The sequence below is a fragment of the Chinchilla lanigera genome, unplaced genomic scaffold (assembly GCF_000276665.1).
Source record: "Chinchilla lanigera isolate Chin_1 unplaced genomic scaffold, ChiLan1.0 scaffold00006, whole genome shotgun sequence".
NCBI lineage: Eukaryota > Metazoa > Chordata > Mammalia > Rodentia > Chinchillidae > Chinchilla > Chinchilla lanigera.
The window spans coordinates 32,228,001-32,249,361 of NW_004955407.1; the positions used below are offsets into that span (position 1 = coordinate 32,228,001).

Here is a 21,361-nt window from a genome sequence, read left to right on the forward strand (position 1 = left end):
AGGGGAACTTTCCTGTATACAATGGTGAACCAATTCAATTTTTTAAAAACTATGTTGCTTTGGTTCCTTTTATAACACACATAATGCCATTTTGTGTTAGCCATGCCATATTAAGTATCCTAACTTTTCAGTGTTAAACTTCCAAATGAACTGAGTATCAGAAATTCCTTTATTAATTATCTCTTCTAAAAAAAAGTCTACCAAACTCTGGGGATGTACCTCTGTGGTAGAATCCCTGCCTACTATGCATGAGGTTCAATCCTCAGCACTACAAAAAATTAATTATTTACTAGTAATTTAAGCACCTGAGCCTTTATCATGAGAATGTGATCAGTGATTATTAGATTCCCGAGCTAGCCCTTAATGTGGTTTAACAGTTCTACTGATCTTAATCTAAATTCTAATTCCTGGAGCAAGAAGAAAAAAAACAGAAGGAACAGGGAAATGAGAAGAGAAATACAAGAAGTAGAATAGTGACAGTAAAGGTAGGAGATGCAAACAAGGAGGAGGAAATGAAAAAGAAAGGCTAAAAAAAAATGTTCCCTGGGGCTAGGCAGCAGGCCAAACAAAATTTTGAGACACAGTATATGCAGTTGTTTTCATAGCATTTGATTACCACTTCTACACCCTTCTCTTCAGAACCCTTGTGCCTTGTACTAATTTCCCTCCCAATCCATGCCTGTTCTAATTCTTCCTACCCTCCACAAACAAAATCTCAAAACTCTTGTTTCTCAGTGCATTCACTCCTAGCAAGATATTTGGAAGACAGCGGTTTAAGAGAACCTAGTCATTTTGTGGAATTCCCCAACCCCCTGAAATCTACCATTCCTGACTTGGGGGAATTCCAGGCAATGTCACAAAATGAAGCAGAAAAAATTACATCAGTACAGTATTTCCCTCTGTGCCAGCAGTTTTCCCCGCAAGGTTCTAATTACCAGTGGTCAACCACAGTCTGAAAATATTAAATGAAAAATTCCAGAAAAAGACAATTTATAAGTTTTAAATTTCATGCTGTCCCACCATAAAATGCTTCCAATAAGTATCATTACAGATGATTCCAAGAAGGGTGACTACAGTACAAAGAGATATTTTGAGACGGAGAGAAAGCACATTTGCATAATTTTATTACAAATATTACTATAATTGTTCTATCATTGGTGATTGTCATTAGTCTGTAACCTAACTTACAAATTAAACTTTATCATAGGTACGTGTAGGAAAAACATGTCTGTGTAGAGTTTGGTACTGTCTGCTATTTCAGGCATCCACCAGGGGTCCTTGTAATAGATCACCCACAGAGAAGTGGGAACACCTGTATTCTGAAAGAAGATACCCTACAGACTCCAACTTTTTGTACTTCTGGTCTGACATCTCTTCCCAGGCTCCCCGTTGCAAAGATCTAGCCTCTAGCTGATCTGTAAGACTTGGCTACAGACTGAATCATTTGTTTCAGATTTCTTTTTACTTTCCTTTTCAAAATAGCTCCCAAGATTGAGTGTAGAGTAGAGCAGAGAAAGCTGGATATTTGTAGGCGTGGCTCAGCTGCCAGTGGGAGCTGGGGGCCACGGCTGAGCCGTGAGTGGGGATACCTGTCTGATGGCCCTGTTCCCAGATTCCTTGTTTAAATGACGCGTCTGTTACCAAGTCTCCTGGCTGTTGGACACAGTTACAACATTAGTAAATGACAGTGACAACATAGCTTTTGTTGCTTGGCATTGGGAAGGCTTTAAAGTAAGAAAAGTCAGGAAATTCATGGGCAATGCTGGCAATGTTTTCAATACTGTATGATTTTAAGGATGAGTCCCTGTTGAAAAGAGCCACATCTAAGAATGAAATATACATACACGTTTGCCAGCCTTTGTGTAATGATGTGGGCAGCGCTCGGGAGTCGGCGTCCCCAGTGGTATGGATGAGTAAGCTCTGCTCCGGGAAGGGATACTTGGCCTCTGTGCTGATGCGAAGCCTCTTCAGCCCACAAATAGCCAGGTACTTGGTGGGAAGGGTGTTGGAGCTGCACAGAGAAAGCTTCAGGTCCTGGACCAGAGTGAAGTTCAACAGGCGGCCCAGCACTGATGAGTCCGTGAACCAGATGGTCAGATGGCCACTGTAGCTGCTTCGCTCTACTGCAAAAGGCAGGACGGTTTTACAGCTGCACATCAGGTTGGCCAAACTGTAGTCACAGTCCCGGATGTCTGCAGAGCAGCTGCAGTTCCGAATGGTGTTCTGCTTTGTGAAAATTAGCGTGCTGTTCTTCTGACCTTTGGTGAAGCAGTCAAGTATGAAGATGCTCAGTGCGCCGATCAGAAGGAGGCAGTGTCTGGAAGGCAGGGCCATTCCTGCTGGGTGTGGGCTAGTGCGCTCCTGCTACTCCTCCAGGAGCCAATTCATTGCAACTTACCTAGAAGAAAACGTGCAGCTTGATTACCACAGCTGCTCCTCAGAAATACTCAGCTTATGGAAAAAGAACCCCGTAAGTGGGGAGTTGTAAACATTTCTCTGCTGCAGGCAGGCAAAAATGTTCTGATCTCAGAGGCTCAGGAGAAGCAGCAGCCAGACCTCTGAACCCTGCTGCTTAGCTGAGGCATACAACTCCCAGTGATGTCTGCTGACAGTGGTACGAAGGTGCCAAGAGAGCCGGAGTGGACCCTAGCAAGGAGCCCTACCACATCCTACCCATGGGCAGGGGTTTGGAACTATTTGAGCAAGCGCATTCGCCAACCATCCAATTATTAGCGTCCTGTACTCATAAACCCTCAATAGGCACATGCCCTCCCCCTCAGGTTCTGACTTCCTGGAATTCAGGAGACAAGCAGTTCCTTGTAAGATTCAGCTTCCCACACACTGCTTGTTAAACAGCATAGCGTGGATGCCAATGAAACATTTAGTTAATGGTAAACTTTCATGTCTCACTAGACAAACGTGCCTGCACCCCTCCCTAAGCCTATGAACCTGTTTACAGGTCCGTGTTTTCTTGCTCCCCTACAAATATATTTGTGTAACAGTCAGTTATAATTTTGTTAACAATGCAAAGACTACCAATTTTTTTCTTTTTAATTTTCAGTAGCACATAGTGATTGCATTTCTCATGGGGAGTTGGTAGATGTACATCAAATATTGTAATTCGTTTTTTATCCCACCCTCCTCCACCCCTTCCCCTCTCTTTACCTCTCTTACAAAAGATCTCTCTCTGTTTCCTCTCATCTATCTTTTATTTTGCTCTTTATTTATATTTTAGGTCTCTCTATAAAAGGAACCATGTGATATTTAAGCTTGTGTGTCTGATTTATTTCACATAACATTATGGTCTCATAATGTTATGATTTGACTCACATTTATCCTTCTGGATGGAAGAATGGTATTTCACTGTATAAAAATACCTCATTTTTTTTTTAACCATTCATCTGCTGATGGACACATAGGGTGCTTCCAGGATTTAGCTACTATGAGTTATGCTGCTAAAGACATGGGTGAGTGTGTGATATGATGTCTTTAAGTCTTTTGGGAAGATTCCTAGAGAGGGAATAGCTGGGTCCAATGAAATTTCTATTTGTAGTTTTTTGAGGAATCTCCACACTGATTTCCATAGTGGTTATACTAGTTTACATTAACACCAATAATGTAGAAGTGTTCCTTTTCCCTTCAGCCTCACTAGCATTTGTTGGTACAGTATTTGATTTCTTTTTTTTTTTTTCTTTTTGGTATTGGGAATCGAACTCATGACCTCAGGTTTGCCAGGCAAGGGCTTAGGCCACTGAGCTATATCCCCGGCCCTTGATTTCTTGATAAAAGTAATTCTTTCTAGAGTGATATGAAATCTCAGTGTTGTTTTGATTTGCATTTCTCTAGTGGCTAGAGCTATTGAACATTATTTTTATGTATTTATTGGCCATTTCTACTTCTTCTGCTGAGAAGTGTCTATTTGTTTTAGTTGCCCATTTTTTGATTGTCACCCACTAAGTGCAGTTATTTTGATTTATCTATTCCTATCCCAGAACAAATTTTACAAATTAACTTCTTCAAATAATTTTATGAAACCCAAAACTATATAATAATATAAGCAATTAAATGAACTAAGTAAGATAGGAAAGCTTTCATATTTTAAGAATAACATCAATTTGCAGTTCAGAGAAAATATCCTATAGAGCCTGCCATGTAATAGATGATTGGTCTTAAATTTATGGTGCCGTTGGAGTAAGACAGCATTATGGTGGAAGACATCAGATTTCAGTTTCAAAAACTGATCAAATTTCTCCAAGTTACCTGGTGATTGAAGACAAAGATCAAATAAATAATTCAGTTAATCTATATTTATTGAGTATCACAGTGAGACTGTGACGAGGAAGACCCTCAGTTATTGACAGGGTCACCACGGGAAGGGATGAGGAACGGTAAGTGAGAGGGCCATTCTAAGGCGTTACATAGGTGTCCAAATAGTATGGTGACCACAGGAAAGAGACCTAACAGACGTGCGACACTTAGAGTACAAGATGAGGCTACAAAGTGACAAAACACGGCGAAAGGAAATCTAAGTGAGGCAAAGCTAAAAATGGAAGGGCTGAGGTAGACAAGCAAAGTTTATCAGCAGAGGCCTGGAGTTCAAGGGGGATAAAAATAAACTTAGCTGAACAAACTTGAATATAAGATGAGATGTTCGTTTCTAGCAATTGCAGCTGCATTTATCCATCCATCCGGCCATCTGGCCATCCATCCATCTGTGTCTGTCCATTCATCCACCCGTCCATCACGGCATCCATTCATCTACTCATTTATTCAGCTAATGCTTACAGAGAGTTTATTAGGTGGTAGGCACTTTCCTAGCCCTGGGGACCCAGCCTAGAACCAGATAATCAGGGCTTAATATCAGCCCCTCATGGGTCTTATCTTCTAATGGGCCTGATTCTGCTTCAATAGGCTCTGCTACCAGAGACCTGAACCAAGTGTGGCATGTGCCTGAGGACCTAGAAGCTGCAGCCCTGGGAATGAGGGAGGAAGCCAAGTCGGGATCCAGGCAGGGCCTGCGTGGGCTGTGTGCCAGGCCCTGGAATTGGTCAAACAGAAGAAACAGAAATGAGCAGGAGCTAAATCCTGCCCTCCTGGCGTTTATAATCAAAAGAGGAAGACAAACAAGGATGAACCAAGAAGGGATACATTGAACATGAAGGTGATTATCAAGAACATAGCAGAGAGACCCATTAAATTCCACTGGGGGACTGGATAGGGCTTTTCATAGTGTTTTGCATTTATTTTGAAGTGGACAAGGGCTTTTCCTAATGGATTTACTAACAGGTACATTTTTAAAAGAAGAAGTTTGGGAAACTTGGAACAAAGTTCTCCCTGAACAAAGACTTATTATTCTAAGCAGCATTAGAATGTGTTGGTGACTTCCCCACTGGTAAGGAACAGGGAAGAATTCAGTCATTTCAAGATAATTTTAGATGATCAGCTGTCCCAGATTCCATCAGAGGTTTCCAGGAGTTCATGTCCCAGTAACCCTGCCTTCACAGAACTAGGAATGCTGTCAATCCCATTGGTCCTCCCTGATTGCCACCTTAATGGGAAAGAGAAGGCCGGGTGTGGTGGTGCATGCCTAGTAATCCCAGCATTTGCGAGGCTGAGGCAGCGTGAGGTCAAGCCCAGCATGGGGCTACATAGGAGACCTTGTCTCAAAAAAGGTGGGGGGTGGGGACAAAGTGAAACAGAGTGAAGAACACCTACAGATCAGCCCACAGCCTAGGAAGAACGTCTGCCTCCTCCCTTCAGGTATGAAAAAGAGGCAGGAAGGGAAAAAGAAATTTCTTTGTAAGTGGGACTGAAAATCTCCAAAGGGACTCACAAGTGACTCCCAACACTCAAGCATCTTCCTGGACCTCAGGTGGTCCCTTATAGTTGGGTGCCAGGGAGCCCAAAGGCTAGAAGAAGGAGCCCAGATGCCAGAAGCTTTACCGAGGGTGCTCAAGTTGGGATAAGAATCCCCAGTAACCAGTTTATTGGGTTCCCACAAATAGATATTCACTCTACTTATGTGCAGTGGGCACAAATAGGGAGGGAAGAATTCAGGAATTTTGAATTCATCACATCACCCATATCTCTGTCCACGGTGCGCCGAGGAGGGACTTATTATGGTGTAGGGGGAAGTCTCAGTGATGGAGCACAGGATAGCCGGGATGCAGAGAAAATGATGTGTCGGTACCAGGTAGGTGAGATGGCTCCAGTCCTGTAGGACCCCAACTCTCTCTTATTTAAAGCAGGCACATAGTGTAGATTTAGACATGAAGGTAGAAGATCAAAAGAAAAAATGGTAGCTGGTAATAGAAAGAAAGATGATAGGAAACGAGCACATAGAACAGTGAAATGTAGAACTGATAATAAGAAATATTAATAGCAGTGATCGTTTTGTGTTGTATAAATATTTTTATCTGATAATATACTCAAAATTATAGTTGAACAAACAGATGTACCCTATAATGCAGCTTTGGTGCAAAAAGAAAATACCAAGGGTGGGAATCTGTTATAATTAGCAAGATGAAATTTCTATAGGTATACTACTAATTATGAGACTAGTACCATTACCAGGTATTAGATTGTATTGACCTGCAAAAAATATGTATGCCAATGGAAGTACAAAGAATGCCATGCATTGTGATTGATTTTTGGCTATTTTGAACTGTTTTCACTTTGCTGACAATACCACATGCAGAACTGAGGATCCCTTGTATAAATTTTTAAAATCATGGAAGAAATTATTAGCGCATTTAAGAATGCAGTAAAACTTAGACAAATGTAGTGATAGATGAAAGTATGATTTTATGGCGCTGACATCTGTATTTTCACTAAAACATCAAAGGAAAATGGCACAAATATGGGATAAAATTGTATAAATTATACTTGCCTAATGGTAGAACTATGATTTACATGTTTATGCTAGAAAAGGGGCAAACTCTTTGATGCATGGACATTCTTATGATGTTGTTTTGAAATTAATGAACAGTTTATCATTTGAACGCTGCATGTTATACGCAGGCAGATATTATTCAAATATACCCCAGCACAAGAACTTTTTCAAAAGAGAAACTTATTTTTGCAGCACAGTACAGCTAAATCAAATATTTTTACCAGTACAAGCAAAGACAAAGCAAAAATGCAGCAAAATCATAAACTTTGAAATTCCTTCTAGTGTAAAGTTTGTAAAATGGGCTGGTAAAAGAACTGCTTGTATGTTAGCAACTTCTAAAACCATACATATATGTTGATTGAAGGAAAACTTGGAAACATAAAACCTAATCTTGACTTTGATTACAATAATGCAAAAAAAGGTGCTGATTTAGCAGACCAGGTAGCATCATATTACAGTTTTTTTTTTTTTTCTTGGTATGGGGAATCAAACTCCGGACCTCGCGCTTGCCAGGCAGGCACTTATGCCACTGAGCTATATCCCTAGCATATTACAGTTTCTTAAGGAAAACATTAAAATGGTAGAAAAAACTAAAGAGTTAATTTGTGATACAGTCATAAATACATATTTATGTACCCCAGCAATGGGGTACTTATAAGGTTTCCAGGTTAAAATTTAGGGAATTAATTATTAACAAACTATTAACTGGTGAAAACATGCCATGGGTGCAAATTACTAGACAATACATTCACTTTGTAGAAGCTTATTTAGGACTGGCTAGGAGCAGATGCAAGTGATGTGGAGAATTATATAAAAAACTATTTGAAAAAATAGTTGCTGGTGTAGCCACAAAAAAAGCCAAACATGTTATGATGTTTTGTGCACTCTGCACAAATTAGCTACCTTTATGTAGAAAATATTTTTTAAAAATTCACGAATAAATAAAAAATTCTTTTAATTTAGTGAGATGAACACATTTGTTGATTATTGTAATAATTTTAATTGATATGAATAGTATTAATATTTATATTTGGGGAGTAATTATTCAAATTCAAGCAACTAAATAGAGCTGGTCCATTTATAGACTTTTTATTCATTCTATTAGAAAAGACCAATAAAAGTAATTAGATCCATTCGTACCATCAGTGGTGCAAGCAGTTCAATGGGACAGTCATGCATGTACCACTGGTGGTTCAAGCTGGGGGGAACATGTTAAGTGTATCTGACCAAGGTAGGTTGAACCCTCAAGGAGATTCTTCTTTGGCCTTATATTCTGTTTCCAGCACAGTGTTAAGCACATAGCAAAGACTCAACAAATTTTATCAACTGAATGGGAAAACATAGTTTAACAAATATCAGTGTACCAAAATTCTTTTTTCCCAAAATTCTTTAAACTGCTGTTTTTAGAAATCCAACTTAGATTATCTTGAATGAAAATAAAAACTTGACACATAGGTGAAAAATCAAGGAATATTTCACGTGATTTGATCCAGCTCCTTAAAAAGAGGCTGTCAGAGATGTCTCCTTATTTCCTAGTTCTTCTCTCTCCTGGGTGGGCTTCATTCTCGGACAAGCTCATACCTGCTTGAGACAATATGGTCATCAGTAGATTCAGGCTTATCATCCACCAGCTGAACAACACTCAGAGTGGAAAATCTCTTTCCCAATAATAACAGGCAAAATGCACTGAAGCACATGCTCAGTCCTGGAAACAGTGAATAAGATCAGCCACATTGGAATGATGGACTGAAACAGCAGAAGACTCTGTTTGCAAATAGAAATCAGAGAGCATTAATAGAAAAGGACAGAGTGGGTGGGACAGTGAATGCCCTGGAGACCATCTTATTCCTTTTAGCCTCAGCAAACACCAGGCACCACTTTGTTAACATAATATCAACTGTGCACAGATTTGTCTCATTGCTAGGGTTGGATGCAGTTTGTCCATCAAGGGTTCATGTGTGGGCAGCTTGGTCCACAGTGTGGTGACACTTAGAGGTGGTGGGACCTTTAACAGTGGGACCTAGTGGGAAGTGAGTAGGTCACTGAAGCAACTGTCCTCAGAAGGAATTGATACTGTTCTTGGGGTATGCTGATTAGTTCTTGTGAGAGGATTATTATGAAAGAATGAGCCAAGTTTCATGGAACTCTGGCTTTCTGTCTCACTATGTGAGCTCTCTCTCCCACCATCTCCCACGATGAGGACACCTGCCACAGGCCCTCAACAAAGCCAATGCCAGCATCATGCTGTTTTGATTTTTCAGCCTCCTAAACATTTTTAAAATAATCTTTTCTTTATAAAGTACCCAACCTCGCATATTTCATTATAGTAACAGAAAATAGATTACTACACTTGCTCCATGGGATACACTTAGAATTCCAAATTATCTCCTTTACTGGAAGAACCTTCATTTTTACCTCCTCAGAATCCTTAAGGACTTTTGCAGGACACACTTTGGGCACTGCGTTGCTGGGACATCCTTGCTTGTTCTTCAAGTCCCAGCTTTAAAGTATGTTTCTTAGGGTGCTCAGACCCTCGCTTTTTCCCATCCTCACCCCGAGAACCACAGCTCAGATTTATATTTGAGACTTGCTACCTCTTGCTGAATATCTCATTAATTTCTATCCCTCATATTTTCCCAGTTTCTTCACTTAGGTCTCTTCCCTCTGCTTTACCACTTCTCAAATAAAAATCCCTTCTGATTTCAAGTTAAACTCCCTTCTGAATTAAAATTTGATTATTAATTGCTGCAAGGATTTGGAGAATGTCTCTAGATTTTTCTACAATTATATCCTTTACCTCCTGTGTTTAGACTATAGAATTCAAAACATCATTATTAATGACATTTCAAGTCTGTTTGGGGCAAATGGTCCAAATGCTGTCCTCCAACAGACACACTATCTCCCTACTGGTAATATCTTCTTATAAACAGAGCTGATCCAGTTTGAGATGTTCCTTTTGGAACAAATATAAATATTTGGAACAAGTAAATATGTTGGGAGTAATCCTAGATTGTAAAGGAATCTGTGTGGAATTTGTTTTGAAGTAGCTGGTGTCTGTATCTGCTAATTCAGAAGTCTTTGCCCTCAGGCAGTTAGTTGGTAGTATTCATTACTACTGAGATTTCTTCAGTTGCAACAGAAAAATACCATTTAAACTGATATGGAACAGTAGCTCTAGTTTTTCAAAAGGTTCAGTGATTTAAAGACTCAAAGATATAATAATTATACATAGTTTTCAGCATCTTGCTTTAATATTTTAGATTGCACTGACGCTGAGTTTTTGTCATGGCTCCAGAAGGTCAGTTATTGTGCTTTATGATGTGGGTCCTTTATCGACATCGCCTGCCCAATCGATATGCATGTTCTCTTCTCTCTCAGCACAGTGCCGGACTTCATTTCTATGCGACTGAGTTCTGACTAATGGAATATGGTGGCAGATTGTGTGAAGGATCCCAGGGCCCTGAAGATGGCAGAACTATAGACAAAAGCTCAAGCTGCTTCATAACTGTAGAGCCTTGCTCACTCTCCTTCCTTCATGGCACTAGACTACAGTGCAAAGGAAAAGTAGGTCTTCCTATTCAGAGTGACTGACGTTTAAAGCAGGTCAGCAGGTAGCTTACCTGATGGTCACAGCAGGTGCTAATGTTTTGTAACTTGCACTTTTTAATCCTTTTCTCAAAAGAATGTGAGGAATATTTACTCAATTCCAGGCAATACCTGTCTTAGGAAATCAAGTCTTAGGAAATCAAGAAGGAAGAAGACATGGTGTCTCCTTCAGGGACTTGAAATTTTCCGAAGGAACTTAGGATACGCTCTGTGAATAAACAAATGGACAATTATAAGGCAATATCTTTGGAGGTGCTTGCTAAGGATACAGACGAAGTGTTGGGCAAGAAGGATTGGGAAAGACTCCCAAGGCGGGTGAGATTTGGACTAAACAGAGATGGGTTTGGGGGCGGGAGAGCTGAGTCAATGCAGACATATGAGTCACTTGAGCAAAATCTTGAGTAACTAAAGAGTTTGGTGTGTTCAGAGCACATATCCGATGTCTTAGGGCCCATGAGGCTGGAAACATCGGCACCAGAGGGTTAGACAGGATCTTCCTGGACAAGCTGAGAGTTTAGATGTTATGCAGGCAGCAATTGGGTCACCAAACTCTTCTGATCGTCATCTCACCAATAAAAAGGTTTTAAATCCTCCCCAATACATATATAGCCTTTTAATTTACAAATGCCATACCTATATCAGCTACTTACACATTATCCATATTATAAGCAAAACATAAGCAGTAGAACTTTTTTAAAATTTGGGATTAAAAAATAAATAACAATGAATGTTTGCATGTTTGCAGTTCTATCCTACTGGCTTGGACTTAGGTGTCAATATCTAGTTTGGAGGTCCCTGCAAGACCCCAAAATGACGCAGTGACTGTTTGTAGCAGGGGACATATGTTCTGAGTTGTGTTTGGGACGAGTAACTGTGGAGACTGAATCGGGGAAAGACAAGAGAGATGAGACAGTGAGTTCTAAGTAAGAGACACTTCTCTTTTGTATTTTTTTGATGATAAATATCTCTCCATTTGTTGACTCCTAACTCCAGACTAAGTCTCTTTTAACATCTGGACTCACTGAGTGGGTGGAGAGACCCAAGAGAGTAGGACTGAGAGTAGCGTTGAGCACAAGGCTCTTTCTTCCTATGGGCATGCATTTGAGACGCCTCACCCAACCCTTAGAGACAGTGTTACGGTTAGTGTCTAGATGTGCCCCCAAAGCCTCATGCAGTCATGGCGGGCTTCTAGAGTTTATGATCGATTCACGGTCCTGTGCTGGGATTATGGGTGTGAGTGCTACACACACTGGGGAGGGCAGCCTGCATACAATATAAAGGAGGGAAAGAGGCTTGCTCTCCGCTGCTCCTCCCTTTTTGCTCTTGCTGCTTTTGCTGTCATCCACCACCATGAATGGTTGCCCGCTGCCTTCTGCCACTCTGCCTTCGAGCCAGCTGAGTATGGACTGAAACCTCCACACACTGTGAGCTAAATAAACCTTTCCTTCCTTAATTCTGGGTGTCAGGAGTTTTGTCCCAGCAAGAAGAGAAAAGTAACCAACACAGAGAGCCAGTGCAGTAGGAAGCAGGACAGCCCCGATGGGCACCCCGGGGAGCGCTTGGTATCTCATTTTCAGCATCCCAACATGGTGTGGCTGGGAAGCTCACTCTGGAAACATGCACTACGCTCCCTGACAGCCAAGAGAAGGGCCAAGTTCATTCTCTCTGCATCAGGAAGCTCTGGGTGGTTTCATTAGACTTGCAGGAAGCCCAGCAGCTAACAAAGATGAGCCATGAGCCAGTGGGAATGAGCAGAGCATCTCTCCCATGCCCAGGACCGCCTTGCTGTGCCTTCCTCTTCCCTTCATCCCTTCATTCATTCTTCCCAGGTGACCAGTGCTAAAAGCCTGCTCTCAGACAGGATCTAGCATCACCTGTATAAGCTTTCATAGTAACTTAAACCAACACACTTCTGCCCAAAGGTATTTGTACTTAAGCCTTATCCTTACCTTGTCCCTGGTTAGAGGGATAGCAAGGATTAAACAAGACATATGTGAGGGTTGTGGGTTAGAGACTCCTCCAGCGGGCTCCAGAAAGAAGGAGTGGGCACCTGTCCCCGGTGAGGTTCCCACCTGTCCGCAGAGGGACAGGTGCGATCACTCTCTTCACGTAGGCCAATGAGGAAGCTGGCTATTCTGTCTTTTGTGGCTGAGAGGGTCACAGAGGGTTGATGCAATGGTCTGAGGTGCAGGACTTTGAAAAATTCATGAGAAAGAATTATTAGCATTTTTCTTTCCTTTGGCTCCACTCCACAAACATCCTGCGGGCAGTAAGTTGGAAGTAAACATTGCATAAGATGATATTTAAAAGAGGGAATTATTTCCTTATTGTCTAATATTTCAAAGCTTATAAAGTTGCAAGTTAAGCTAATTTGGGTCTCTCCCCAATGTTTTCTCTAACGTGATAAGTGTTGTTTTTTTTCTTCTTTGCATTCCACAACAGCACACCCCCATGCTGGTATGAGCCAGTGAATTTCTATATACCTTTATCAGTGTCTGACGCTCAAGTTACCACTCTGTTGGTCAAGCCACCTATTTCCTTTTCATTGTGGTTTACAAAGTTCATTGTGAGAGGCAGGAACTGAGTTCCCTGTGATTCTGATGTGATCGGCATCTTGTTTGATTTACCGTGTAGAGTCTAAACTCTGCTGTCATCTGGTATATTTTCTCACTTAGACAAGGGGAAGTAAAAATTCATATTTCCATAGGTCATAATTATGGCAAAGTTAGCTTCAAGCTTGCAATTTGGGTCTTAAAAGGACTCAGTTTAAAATGCCTTTGTGATTGTTCATGGTTAACTCACTATATGTGGTTAGGCCAGCCTAAAATTTGATTGCTGAACAGACATAGCATAAAATAAAAATGCCTCTTTGCCAGATTTTTCCTGTAACAAATCAAATCGGATTTATACCCTATCTTTCTGTAAATTGTGGGGTATGGGAATTAATTAATAGAATTTAATTACCCCATCCCCATTTCTACTGGCTCAAATGCGCATAAAATATGTAAAGGAATATAATCAAGAGACATGATTTCTAGTCTCTAAGTCCTACCGCAATGATAGGTAGGTTGAGTCATGACCCCCAAAATACCCATGTGCTAATCCCTGAAACCTGTAAATATGTGACCTTGTATGGCAAGAGGGACTGTGCAGATGGGATTAAGATAAAGATCTACAGATGGGGAGATGATCCTGAATCAACTGGATAGGCCCCATGTAATCCCAGGGGTTCTTATAAGGGAGACACAAGAGAAGACAGAGAAGAAAAAGGCACTGTGACAACTGAAGCAGAGATTGGAGTGATTACAGCCAAGGAACACTGGTGCCTCTAGAAGGCAAAAGAGATGAGAAATGTATCCTTCCATGGACTGTCCAGGAGGAACTGGCCCTACTGACATCTTGATGTTAGCCAAGTCATGGATTCTTACCTTTGGATTCTTACCTCCAGAGATGTAAGAGGACACATTTGTTGTTTTAGGCTACTAAATTTGTAGGAATTTGATATGGTGGCATTAGAAAACAAATACAGAGAATATAAGAATATAAGGACCAAAACCAACCAGCTCTTTTTAAAATGCATGGCCTGCAGTGTATACCTAGTGCTTTGCATGGCTTGTGACACTCCCTGGACTGCAGCATAAGTCACCCTGTAACTGTCCCGAGCTCTGTCACTATTTTTCTGAAGATCCAAGCTCAATGCTGTCAGAGTAGTCACCTGAATGGGGTCAGTCAAGCCTTTGTATCTTATGAGTTGAGGGTTAGGGTTAGACCATCTCCAGGAGGAAGAGATCGTTGAGGAAGAGAAAAGGGAGCATGGTGAAGATGTCTGGGATCATGAAGCAGGGATGAGCACAGGGACCAGGCAATGGCACTTGTGTCTTCCTGGTCCTGATTATGTCTTGGGCTGAGTCCAGTGGAGCTGCAGGCACAAGTTGCATGTTATGCTTCAAGAATTCTGGGATGTGGGACACAAGCGCCCCCTGTCCCAGTGACAAAGTAGGACACTGAGCAATGGACAGAGGCTTCTTCTGGCCCAGATCTGGCAAGGTGAGGAGTGAAAGGCAACAGCACCACTTGGCTCCTGCAGAAGCACACACTGGAGACACCTCTGGGCACTGTCTTCGGTCCTCAAATCGACAGAGGGTCCCAAGGCCTCTTAAGGGCCTTGTGCTCGGAGGTGAGGTTTCTGGAAGGTGATTGGATTATAGAGGTGCTGGAGTCATCAGCAGATTAATCCACAGCAGTATTCAGAGCTGAATGTACTACTGGAGGGAGGGCCTGGTCAGAAGAGCCAGGTCATTGGGAGCGTGACCCGGAAGGGCATCTCCCTGCAAGGCTTTTCACAGCTTTTCACGACAGCCATGACATGTGCAGCTTTCCTTCACCATCCCCTCTGCCATGCTGTTTCTTCCTTGGAGCTGGTGGACCGTGGACTGCAAACATGAGCCAAAATAAATCCTCCTTTAAGTTGTTGGTGTCGGGTATTGTGTCCCAGCGATTAGGAAGTGACTAGGACATCCACCAGTTTGCTTTTTGTCTGATGAATCCCTGCTGCTGATGTGCAGGAAAATCAGGCTTCTGATGTAACTAAGTCTTTGTCTTACTGTCATTTCCCCAGTCCTGTGCATAGCACCTGACACATGAAAGGCCTCCACAAATATTTATATAGCCAAAGGAATCTGTGCGGTAGCTAAGTCAAAGGGACATGTTATTGGACCTTTACTTTCTCTTTTGTCTTTTTCCTCCTAGTATAGTAGGGTGTATTATGTTATCCAACTAGGAAGCAAAATTCATCTTCTTCAGTGGGAATTTCATCACACGGCTTCACCACAACAGGGAGGTCATGTTAGTTATTGTATATGATTAAAAGGGTGACATTTGAGCTTATTTTCCAATGTCTTGGCTTTCAAGGATGATATCTGGCTAAGTCCCAGGAGGCACCCCAACTTTCTGTAACTTTACCAATGAGCTTATTGTAGGTTCAAAGTGGACTTAGAACTTCACCGTGAATCTGATGGGAACACAGGATAAAATGTATACACCTGGCTGGAATATGCGCCGTGAGCCAAAAGCCAGAGCTCTGACCACTGTTCTTCTGTCTCATGCTACACACCTTCCCAGGGATACAGGGAAGTAGAAGCAGGGTCAGTGTACAGCCATCCCTGAGGGTTCACAGGGGATTGGCTCCAGGAACCCTTCTCCAGCCTGCAGATAGCAAAACCTGGACATGCTCCAATCCCTTATATAAAATGGGATAGTATTTGCATATAATCTACATATACACCCTGTATAATTAAATCATCTCTAGATTATTTATAATACCTAATACAGCATTTGTAAAATGCTATACAAACAGTTGTTATACTGTATAGTTTGGGGAACAATGGCCATGTTCAGTGCAGATACAATTTTTTTCCTGGATATTTTCTGTCTGAGATCAGATGAGGCCATGGCTGCAGGATTCATGGGCAGAGACTGCCAGCTAACTGCATGGACCTCTCAGACGTCTGAGAGCACCACTGAGCCACTGGCTTCATTGCTGTCTGTTAAAGGACTTTTTCTTCAGTACTGAGGATTGAACCCAAAGCCTTCACACCGAGCTACATCCGCAGTCCATTTGTTATTTTTAAATTTTGAAACAGGGTCTTGCTAAGTCACTAAATTGCTCATACTGGGCTTGTACTTCTGATTCTCCTGCCTCAGTCTCCCCTTTGCAGGCATTACCAGCCTGCACAGCCAAGCCCATCTTCTGTTGAAGGATTTTAACAGTTCATGCTGCACATGGAAGAGTTCTGTCTTGTAAAGCCAAGCCAGTGGGAACTTTGCTCACAGCCCTGGGCTGGTATTCCATGGGAGGTTGGCAAGTATAGTGAATTAGACTCCAATCCCTCTGCTAGCAGATGAGAAACAAGAAGAGGCAGGCAGGCCTTGAACATTTTAATTACCTGCTTCCTGAACAATACAAGGGGAATCAGACCTTCCTCTTGCAGTTGCACATTCTTACATTCTTTTTTTTTTTTTTTTTTTTTTGGTTTTGGTTTTTCTCCGGTACCGGGAACTGAACTCATGACCTTGCGCTTGCCAGGCAGGTGCTTTGCCGCTGAGCTAAATCCCCAGCCCCTCATTCTTACATTCTCATAGAGAACCTTGAACTCTTACCTCAAGATGTAAGCCTCAGGCTGTTCCTTTCATCTCTGTTCAAGTTCCAACGATTTGGTTTTAGAAGAGTATGAACAGAGCCTTCCTTTGGTGGTATGAGATGCAAATATTGGAACCAAAGGATATTTAAACTTTGTGGCTTTCTTGAAAGATTTTTAAGTGCTTTAAAATGCCTCTTGGAAAGGATGACTAAAGGTATTATAGCAGCCTGGATGGGATCATGGAACCAAACAAGGGTATACAGTAAAAACCTGAGGAAATCTAAATAACATTCCAACTTTATAATAATAATGTATTGCGTTGCTTTGTTAATTGTGACTGATGTACTATGCTAATGTAAGATGTTTACTGTGAGACTTCATCATTTTTGTGCGAATCAAACAATATTCAAAAATAAGAACTTTAAGCAGTCTTCCTGATCTTATTGGTGACTCTGAAAATTAATTCTGTGGCAACAGCAGCTCCAATAAAAAACCTGGGCATCACGATTAGGGCTAAACCAAGTGTCCATGACATGATGTATACTCAAGCCCAAATGAATTCCTCAGATCTCAAACCATGGAGAAATTCTAGTGTCTTTACCACACACATGGAAAATAATCTTTTTTTTTGGGAAATGTGTACATTATCCTAGGAAAGGGGAGGCAGTAAGGAATATTTTAGGAATGAGTTCTGTGTGTGTGTGTGGTCTTTGGGCTCCACTGTGCTTTGTTACTCTCCACTGGGAATCGATTCCTCTCTGTACTGCTTATGTTGTGCCCTGGGTGTGGGGATGATTCATATTTCTGTCCTGTTAAGAAGCCATCTCCATCTCCTAAACTGTCTTCAAATCTCACCTCTTTCCTGAAACCTTACTTCTCATAGTTGCCTACTCCCTTCATGAGGGAAAGAATCCCGATTGCCTGCTTTTCTTGCTACCGCCGTAGCTCCTCCTCTCTTTGGCTACGTCTCATCTGCCTGTTCTGTCCCTATTCGTGCCCACAGCTTGGAGTCTGGCTCTCTTCCCTTCTCTTCTCTTCTCTTCTCTTCTCTTCTCTTCTCTTCTCTTCTCTTCTCTTCTCTTCACTTCACTTCACTTCACTTCAGTTCACTCATCCAGTCCTTTGGTGATTGCACAAAACACTACCCAAGATACATCTCTACCTCCTATCCCAGTGAAGGCAAACCTTTTAGAGCTCTCAGTGATACAAGAACCCACTGCGGCATGCGTGCCATAGGTTCGCCATCATAGGTTCGCCACCACTGTCCTAATCTCTTCCTTGGGCTTCAGGCACTTTCCCCCACCATTTTACTTGATAGTTCTTTCTGGGTATTCTATGTACACCTGACAAACAGTCACTTCTTGACTTCCAAGAAAGTTCAGTTTCACAGGTAGAGGAAAAATATTACTGTATCAGTATTTTACTGTCACTTAACTCTATGCTCCCAAGGCTAAATATAGAAAATCACCACTGATGAGAGAGAATGTTCTTTAAAATTAAAAAAAAAAATGAGGGATATAGACATATTGAAAGCTGACTGAAATAATGAATTATACATGTTTTTATTTATTAATAATACATGTAATAAGTATGTTATGGTTTATAGCTGGATGTAGCCCCAAAGCCTCATGCATTCAGAGGTGGGGCTTGTGGGTGGTGATTGGATTATTGGGGTTCTACCTCTGCTGTGGTGTTAGAAAGTGGGTTCTGGTCAGAAGAGGCAGGTTAATGGATGCGTGACCCGGAAGTGTTTATCTCCTTCACTATTCCCTTTCTTCTGCTTCCTGTGTGCCGTAGAGGTGAGCAGCTTCCTCCAGCAGACCCTTCCACCATACTGCTTCTCCCTGGAAGCCACTGGCCACACTAGGACAGCAACTTCTAAAACGTGAGCCAAAATAAACCTGTTCTCCTTTATGTTGTAGGTGCTGGGCGTTTTTGTCTCACCCATGAAGACAATGACTAAGACAGAGGGCTTCTTTTATTCCAGGTACTGTTCTAAATCCTTCATGTCTTTCATAGCATTTAATATTTGCAGTAATCTTCAAGGTGGGTATTATAGCCCCATTTTCATACGAGAAAATGGAGACACAGAGAAGTTAAATGACATAGCCCATGTCCCAGAATTAGTTGGTTTTAGTTAAGATTGGAGCTCAGACAGCCAAATAAAGCCTAAGGAGCTACAGTGGAAATTCAGTGCCATTTCCCACTCCAAGGGCACATGCTGATGCAAGCGATATTCCACACCCCTGGGTCCTGTGATAGACTCTGTGGCTTTAACTGAAAATGTCTACAGACATCTCACACTAAGTGAGGCAGAAACAAAAGGAATGAACTCAGTGCTGTTACACATAAACATGCCAGAAACACTCTTTGAAAAAGAAACATTTGTGAATTAGATTTAAAAATAAGTTTAAGTTCATTGTCAGAATAGAGGACAGTATGAGCTGAGTGCTGCTTCTGCATAGACGGTGGGACATCGAATGATAGCTCAGAGCTAACCATAGGGAAAGTCCCACTAAAATGTGTGTGCCCCACACCTTTCTACTGAGCATAGGGCCTTGGGAGAGGGAGTTGCCCAGTGAGCCCAGCCTTCCAGGTTTGCACCTCAAGTTGTTTAAACCATGGGGATTCAGACCCACAGTTCTGCGCAGCTGCTCACAGACCAACATGGTACCTATGACCGCTTTAACCACAGGCGCCTACCAACTTTCTGGCTCCTGCAGACACAGACATTGAGCCCCTGGACACTGGATGGATTTTTTTCTTTTTTATAGTATTGAGGATTGAAACCCAGGGCCTTCTCATTGAGCTATATCCCCACACCTTTTTTAAATGTAATTTTTAAAATTTTGAGACAGCGTCTCACTAAGTCTCTAAATTGACCTGTCTGGGGTCCAACTTGCAATCCTCCTGCCTCAGCCTACCAGAGTGATGGGATTAGAGGCTGGCCACTGGATTTTAAAAGCTGATCTTACATAAGTCTTAAGCAATAGAAGACTGGCTTGGAAAAGAAAATTGGGAAAGCCAAGTCAGCTTCTGAAGAGCACTCATTTTCATAAATACTGTATCGAAACCATTATTTTCAGAAAATGCCCACTTTCTGTCACAAAAAATAATTAATGAAAAATCTTGTTTTTCTTCCAAACATATTGCATTATTCAGTTAACCAAAAGTAAAAACTTCTCAAGGATCACTCTCTTCACTAGAAATTTTTCAAAGCCTTTTTAAAAAATATTTTTAAAGGATACCATTTTCATAAATATTATACACTGCACTTTTAAAACATTGCTTCCCCCCAAATATACCAACATACTTTTTGCTAAAAAGTATCCCAAAATATACTTACCAAAGAATGAAACTTACGCAGAACTGTGTATGATCTACTGAGTTCTGGAAACAGCCCTCTTATCTTGCCTTTATTATTCACTATTTAGCATCTTATTTAAATAAAAGTTATACATTTTTTCTGCTTTTGAGTAGAGCGATGATTTTTTTAAACCAAAGTTAACTATCCAGTCCACATGTTAATGCTCATCTAAACTTCTTGTTTTCCCTTAGCTTCTGACAACTTCTAATGAGTAAACCATAAAGCTTAGTGTATAAACAGGCAGTAAACATATTATGAAAAGACGGAAAGAAAGAAAAAAAACAATCAACACAAGATGGTGCTTTGAGAGCTCTCAGTTTTTTCTTTCTTAGCAGAGGCAATAAGAAAGAGATGTGACAAATTTTTCTCATTTAATTGATTTAATAGTGAAGACTAACAAAGAATATAGTTAAATGTTTTAAAAATAGAACCAAGAAGCTCAGATTCCACGGAGATATGTGTTATATTTGCTTTCATTGAGTTTATCTATTTAAGGGCTAAATGAGAAGACCGTTTCTTTCATTGTTTAAATGCCCTGAAAAAATGTTTCCTTTTAAAGGCAGAATCTTAGTAAACGGCAGTTCGTTCACTTGGAAGCCCAAAAATGAGTTCCGTAGCAACCACCACCCATAGGAGTACCTTATGTCTGGGAAATGCAAAAGCGATGAGGTGGTGGCCCTGAGAGTGGCTCTTCAAACTTTCTCTGAACTTTCCTGTCAAGCAATAGCAATCCTGCAGCTCCTAAAAACTATTAAGGTATATGTACTTTTTTTTTTTTTTAAAAAGAAGAGCAGAGAAATTACTTACATCTTAGAGTTGCACGGTGGTGCCTTGTCTGTCCGCCCTGACTGCCTCCACCCGGCCGCTGATCCTTCACCCGGGCTTGACAGCTGGTTTAATCTGCAAGCCAGGGTGGAATGCGTGGTCTTGCACATGCTGTACTTTTCCGTTTTCTGAGGGCCGGCGGCCTAACTGTTTCCATGGCAACCAGGAGGAAGTGGCTGGCCTACCAGTTTCATCAACCACACAGCAGGAGAGAAACTGTGGAACATCTTTCTGGGCTGTAAACTGGGTTGTTTCCAGAGGCGACCGCTGCTGTCTGCTGACTCCAAAGGAATGACACAAGTGGAAGAAATTTTACTTTAACAGGAAATTAAATGGATTAAAAGTAGACTATTGAGACTCCTTGACACTTTCAGTCCCATAACTCCTTCTGCTTTTTCTGGCCTGATAAATTGTTACTTATGCTAAGTGCCTGTACTAGTGTAAAAAAAAAATCCTATTGTTGTTCCAAAAAGGAAATGGACTCATTTCAACTTCAAAGATGTAGTTCTGTTCTGTCTCTTTTTTAGTTCA

General features: G+C 41.4%; 1 protein-coding gene across 1 annotated transcript; it reads right to left on the reverse strand.

Annotated features, from left to right (window-relative positions):
* Window positions 1-1,107: 1,107 nt before the first annotated feature.
* Window positions 1,108-21,097, reverse strand: LOC102017952 (chromosome unknown open reading frame, human C21orf62). The gene is made up of 2 exons (XM_005375674.2): window positions 20,813-21,097; window positions 1,108-2,398 (listed from the first exon to the last, which is right to left on the reverse strand). The coding sequence occupies exon 2, from the start codon at window positions 2,332-2,334 to the stop codon at window positions 1,675-1,677; it is 660 nt and encodes a 219-aa protein (XP_005375731.1). The 5' UTR covers window positions 2,335-2,398; window positions 20,813-21,097; the 3' UTR covers window positions 1,108-1,674.
* Window positions 21,098-21,361: the final 264 nt, after the last annotated feature.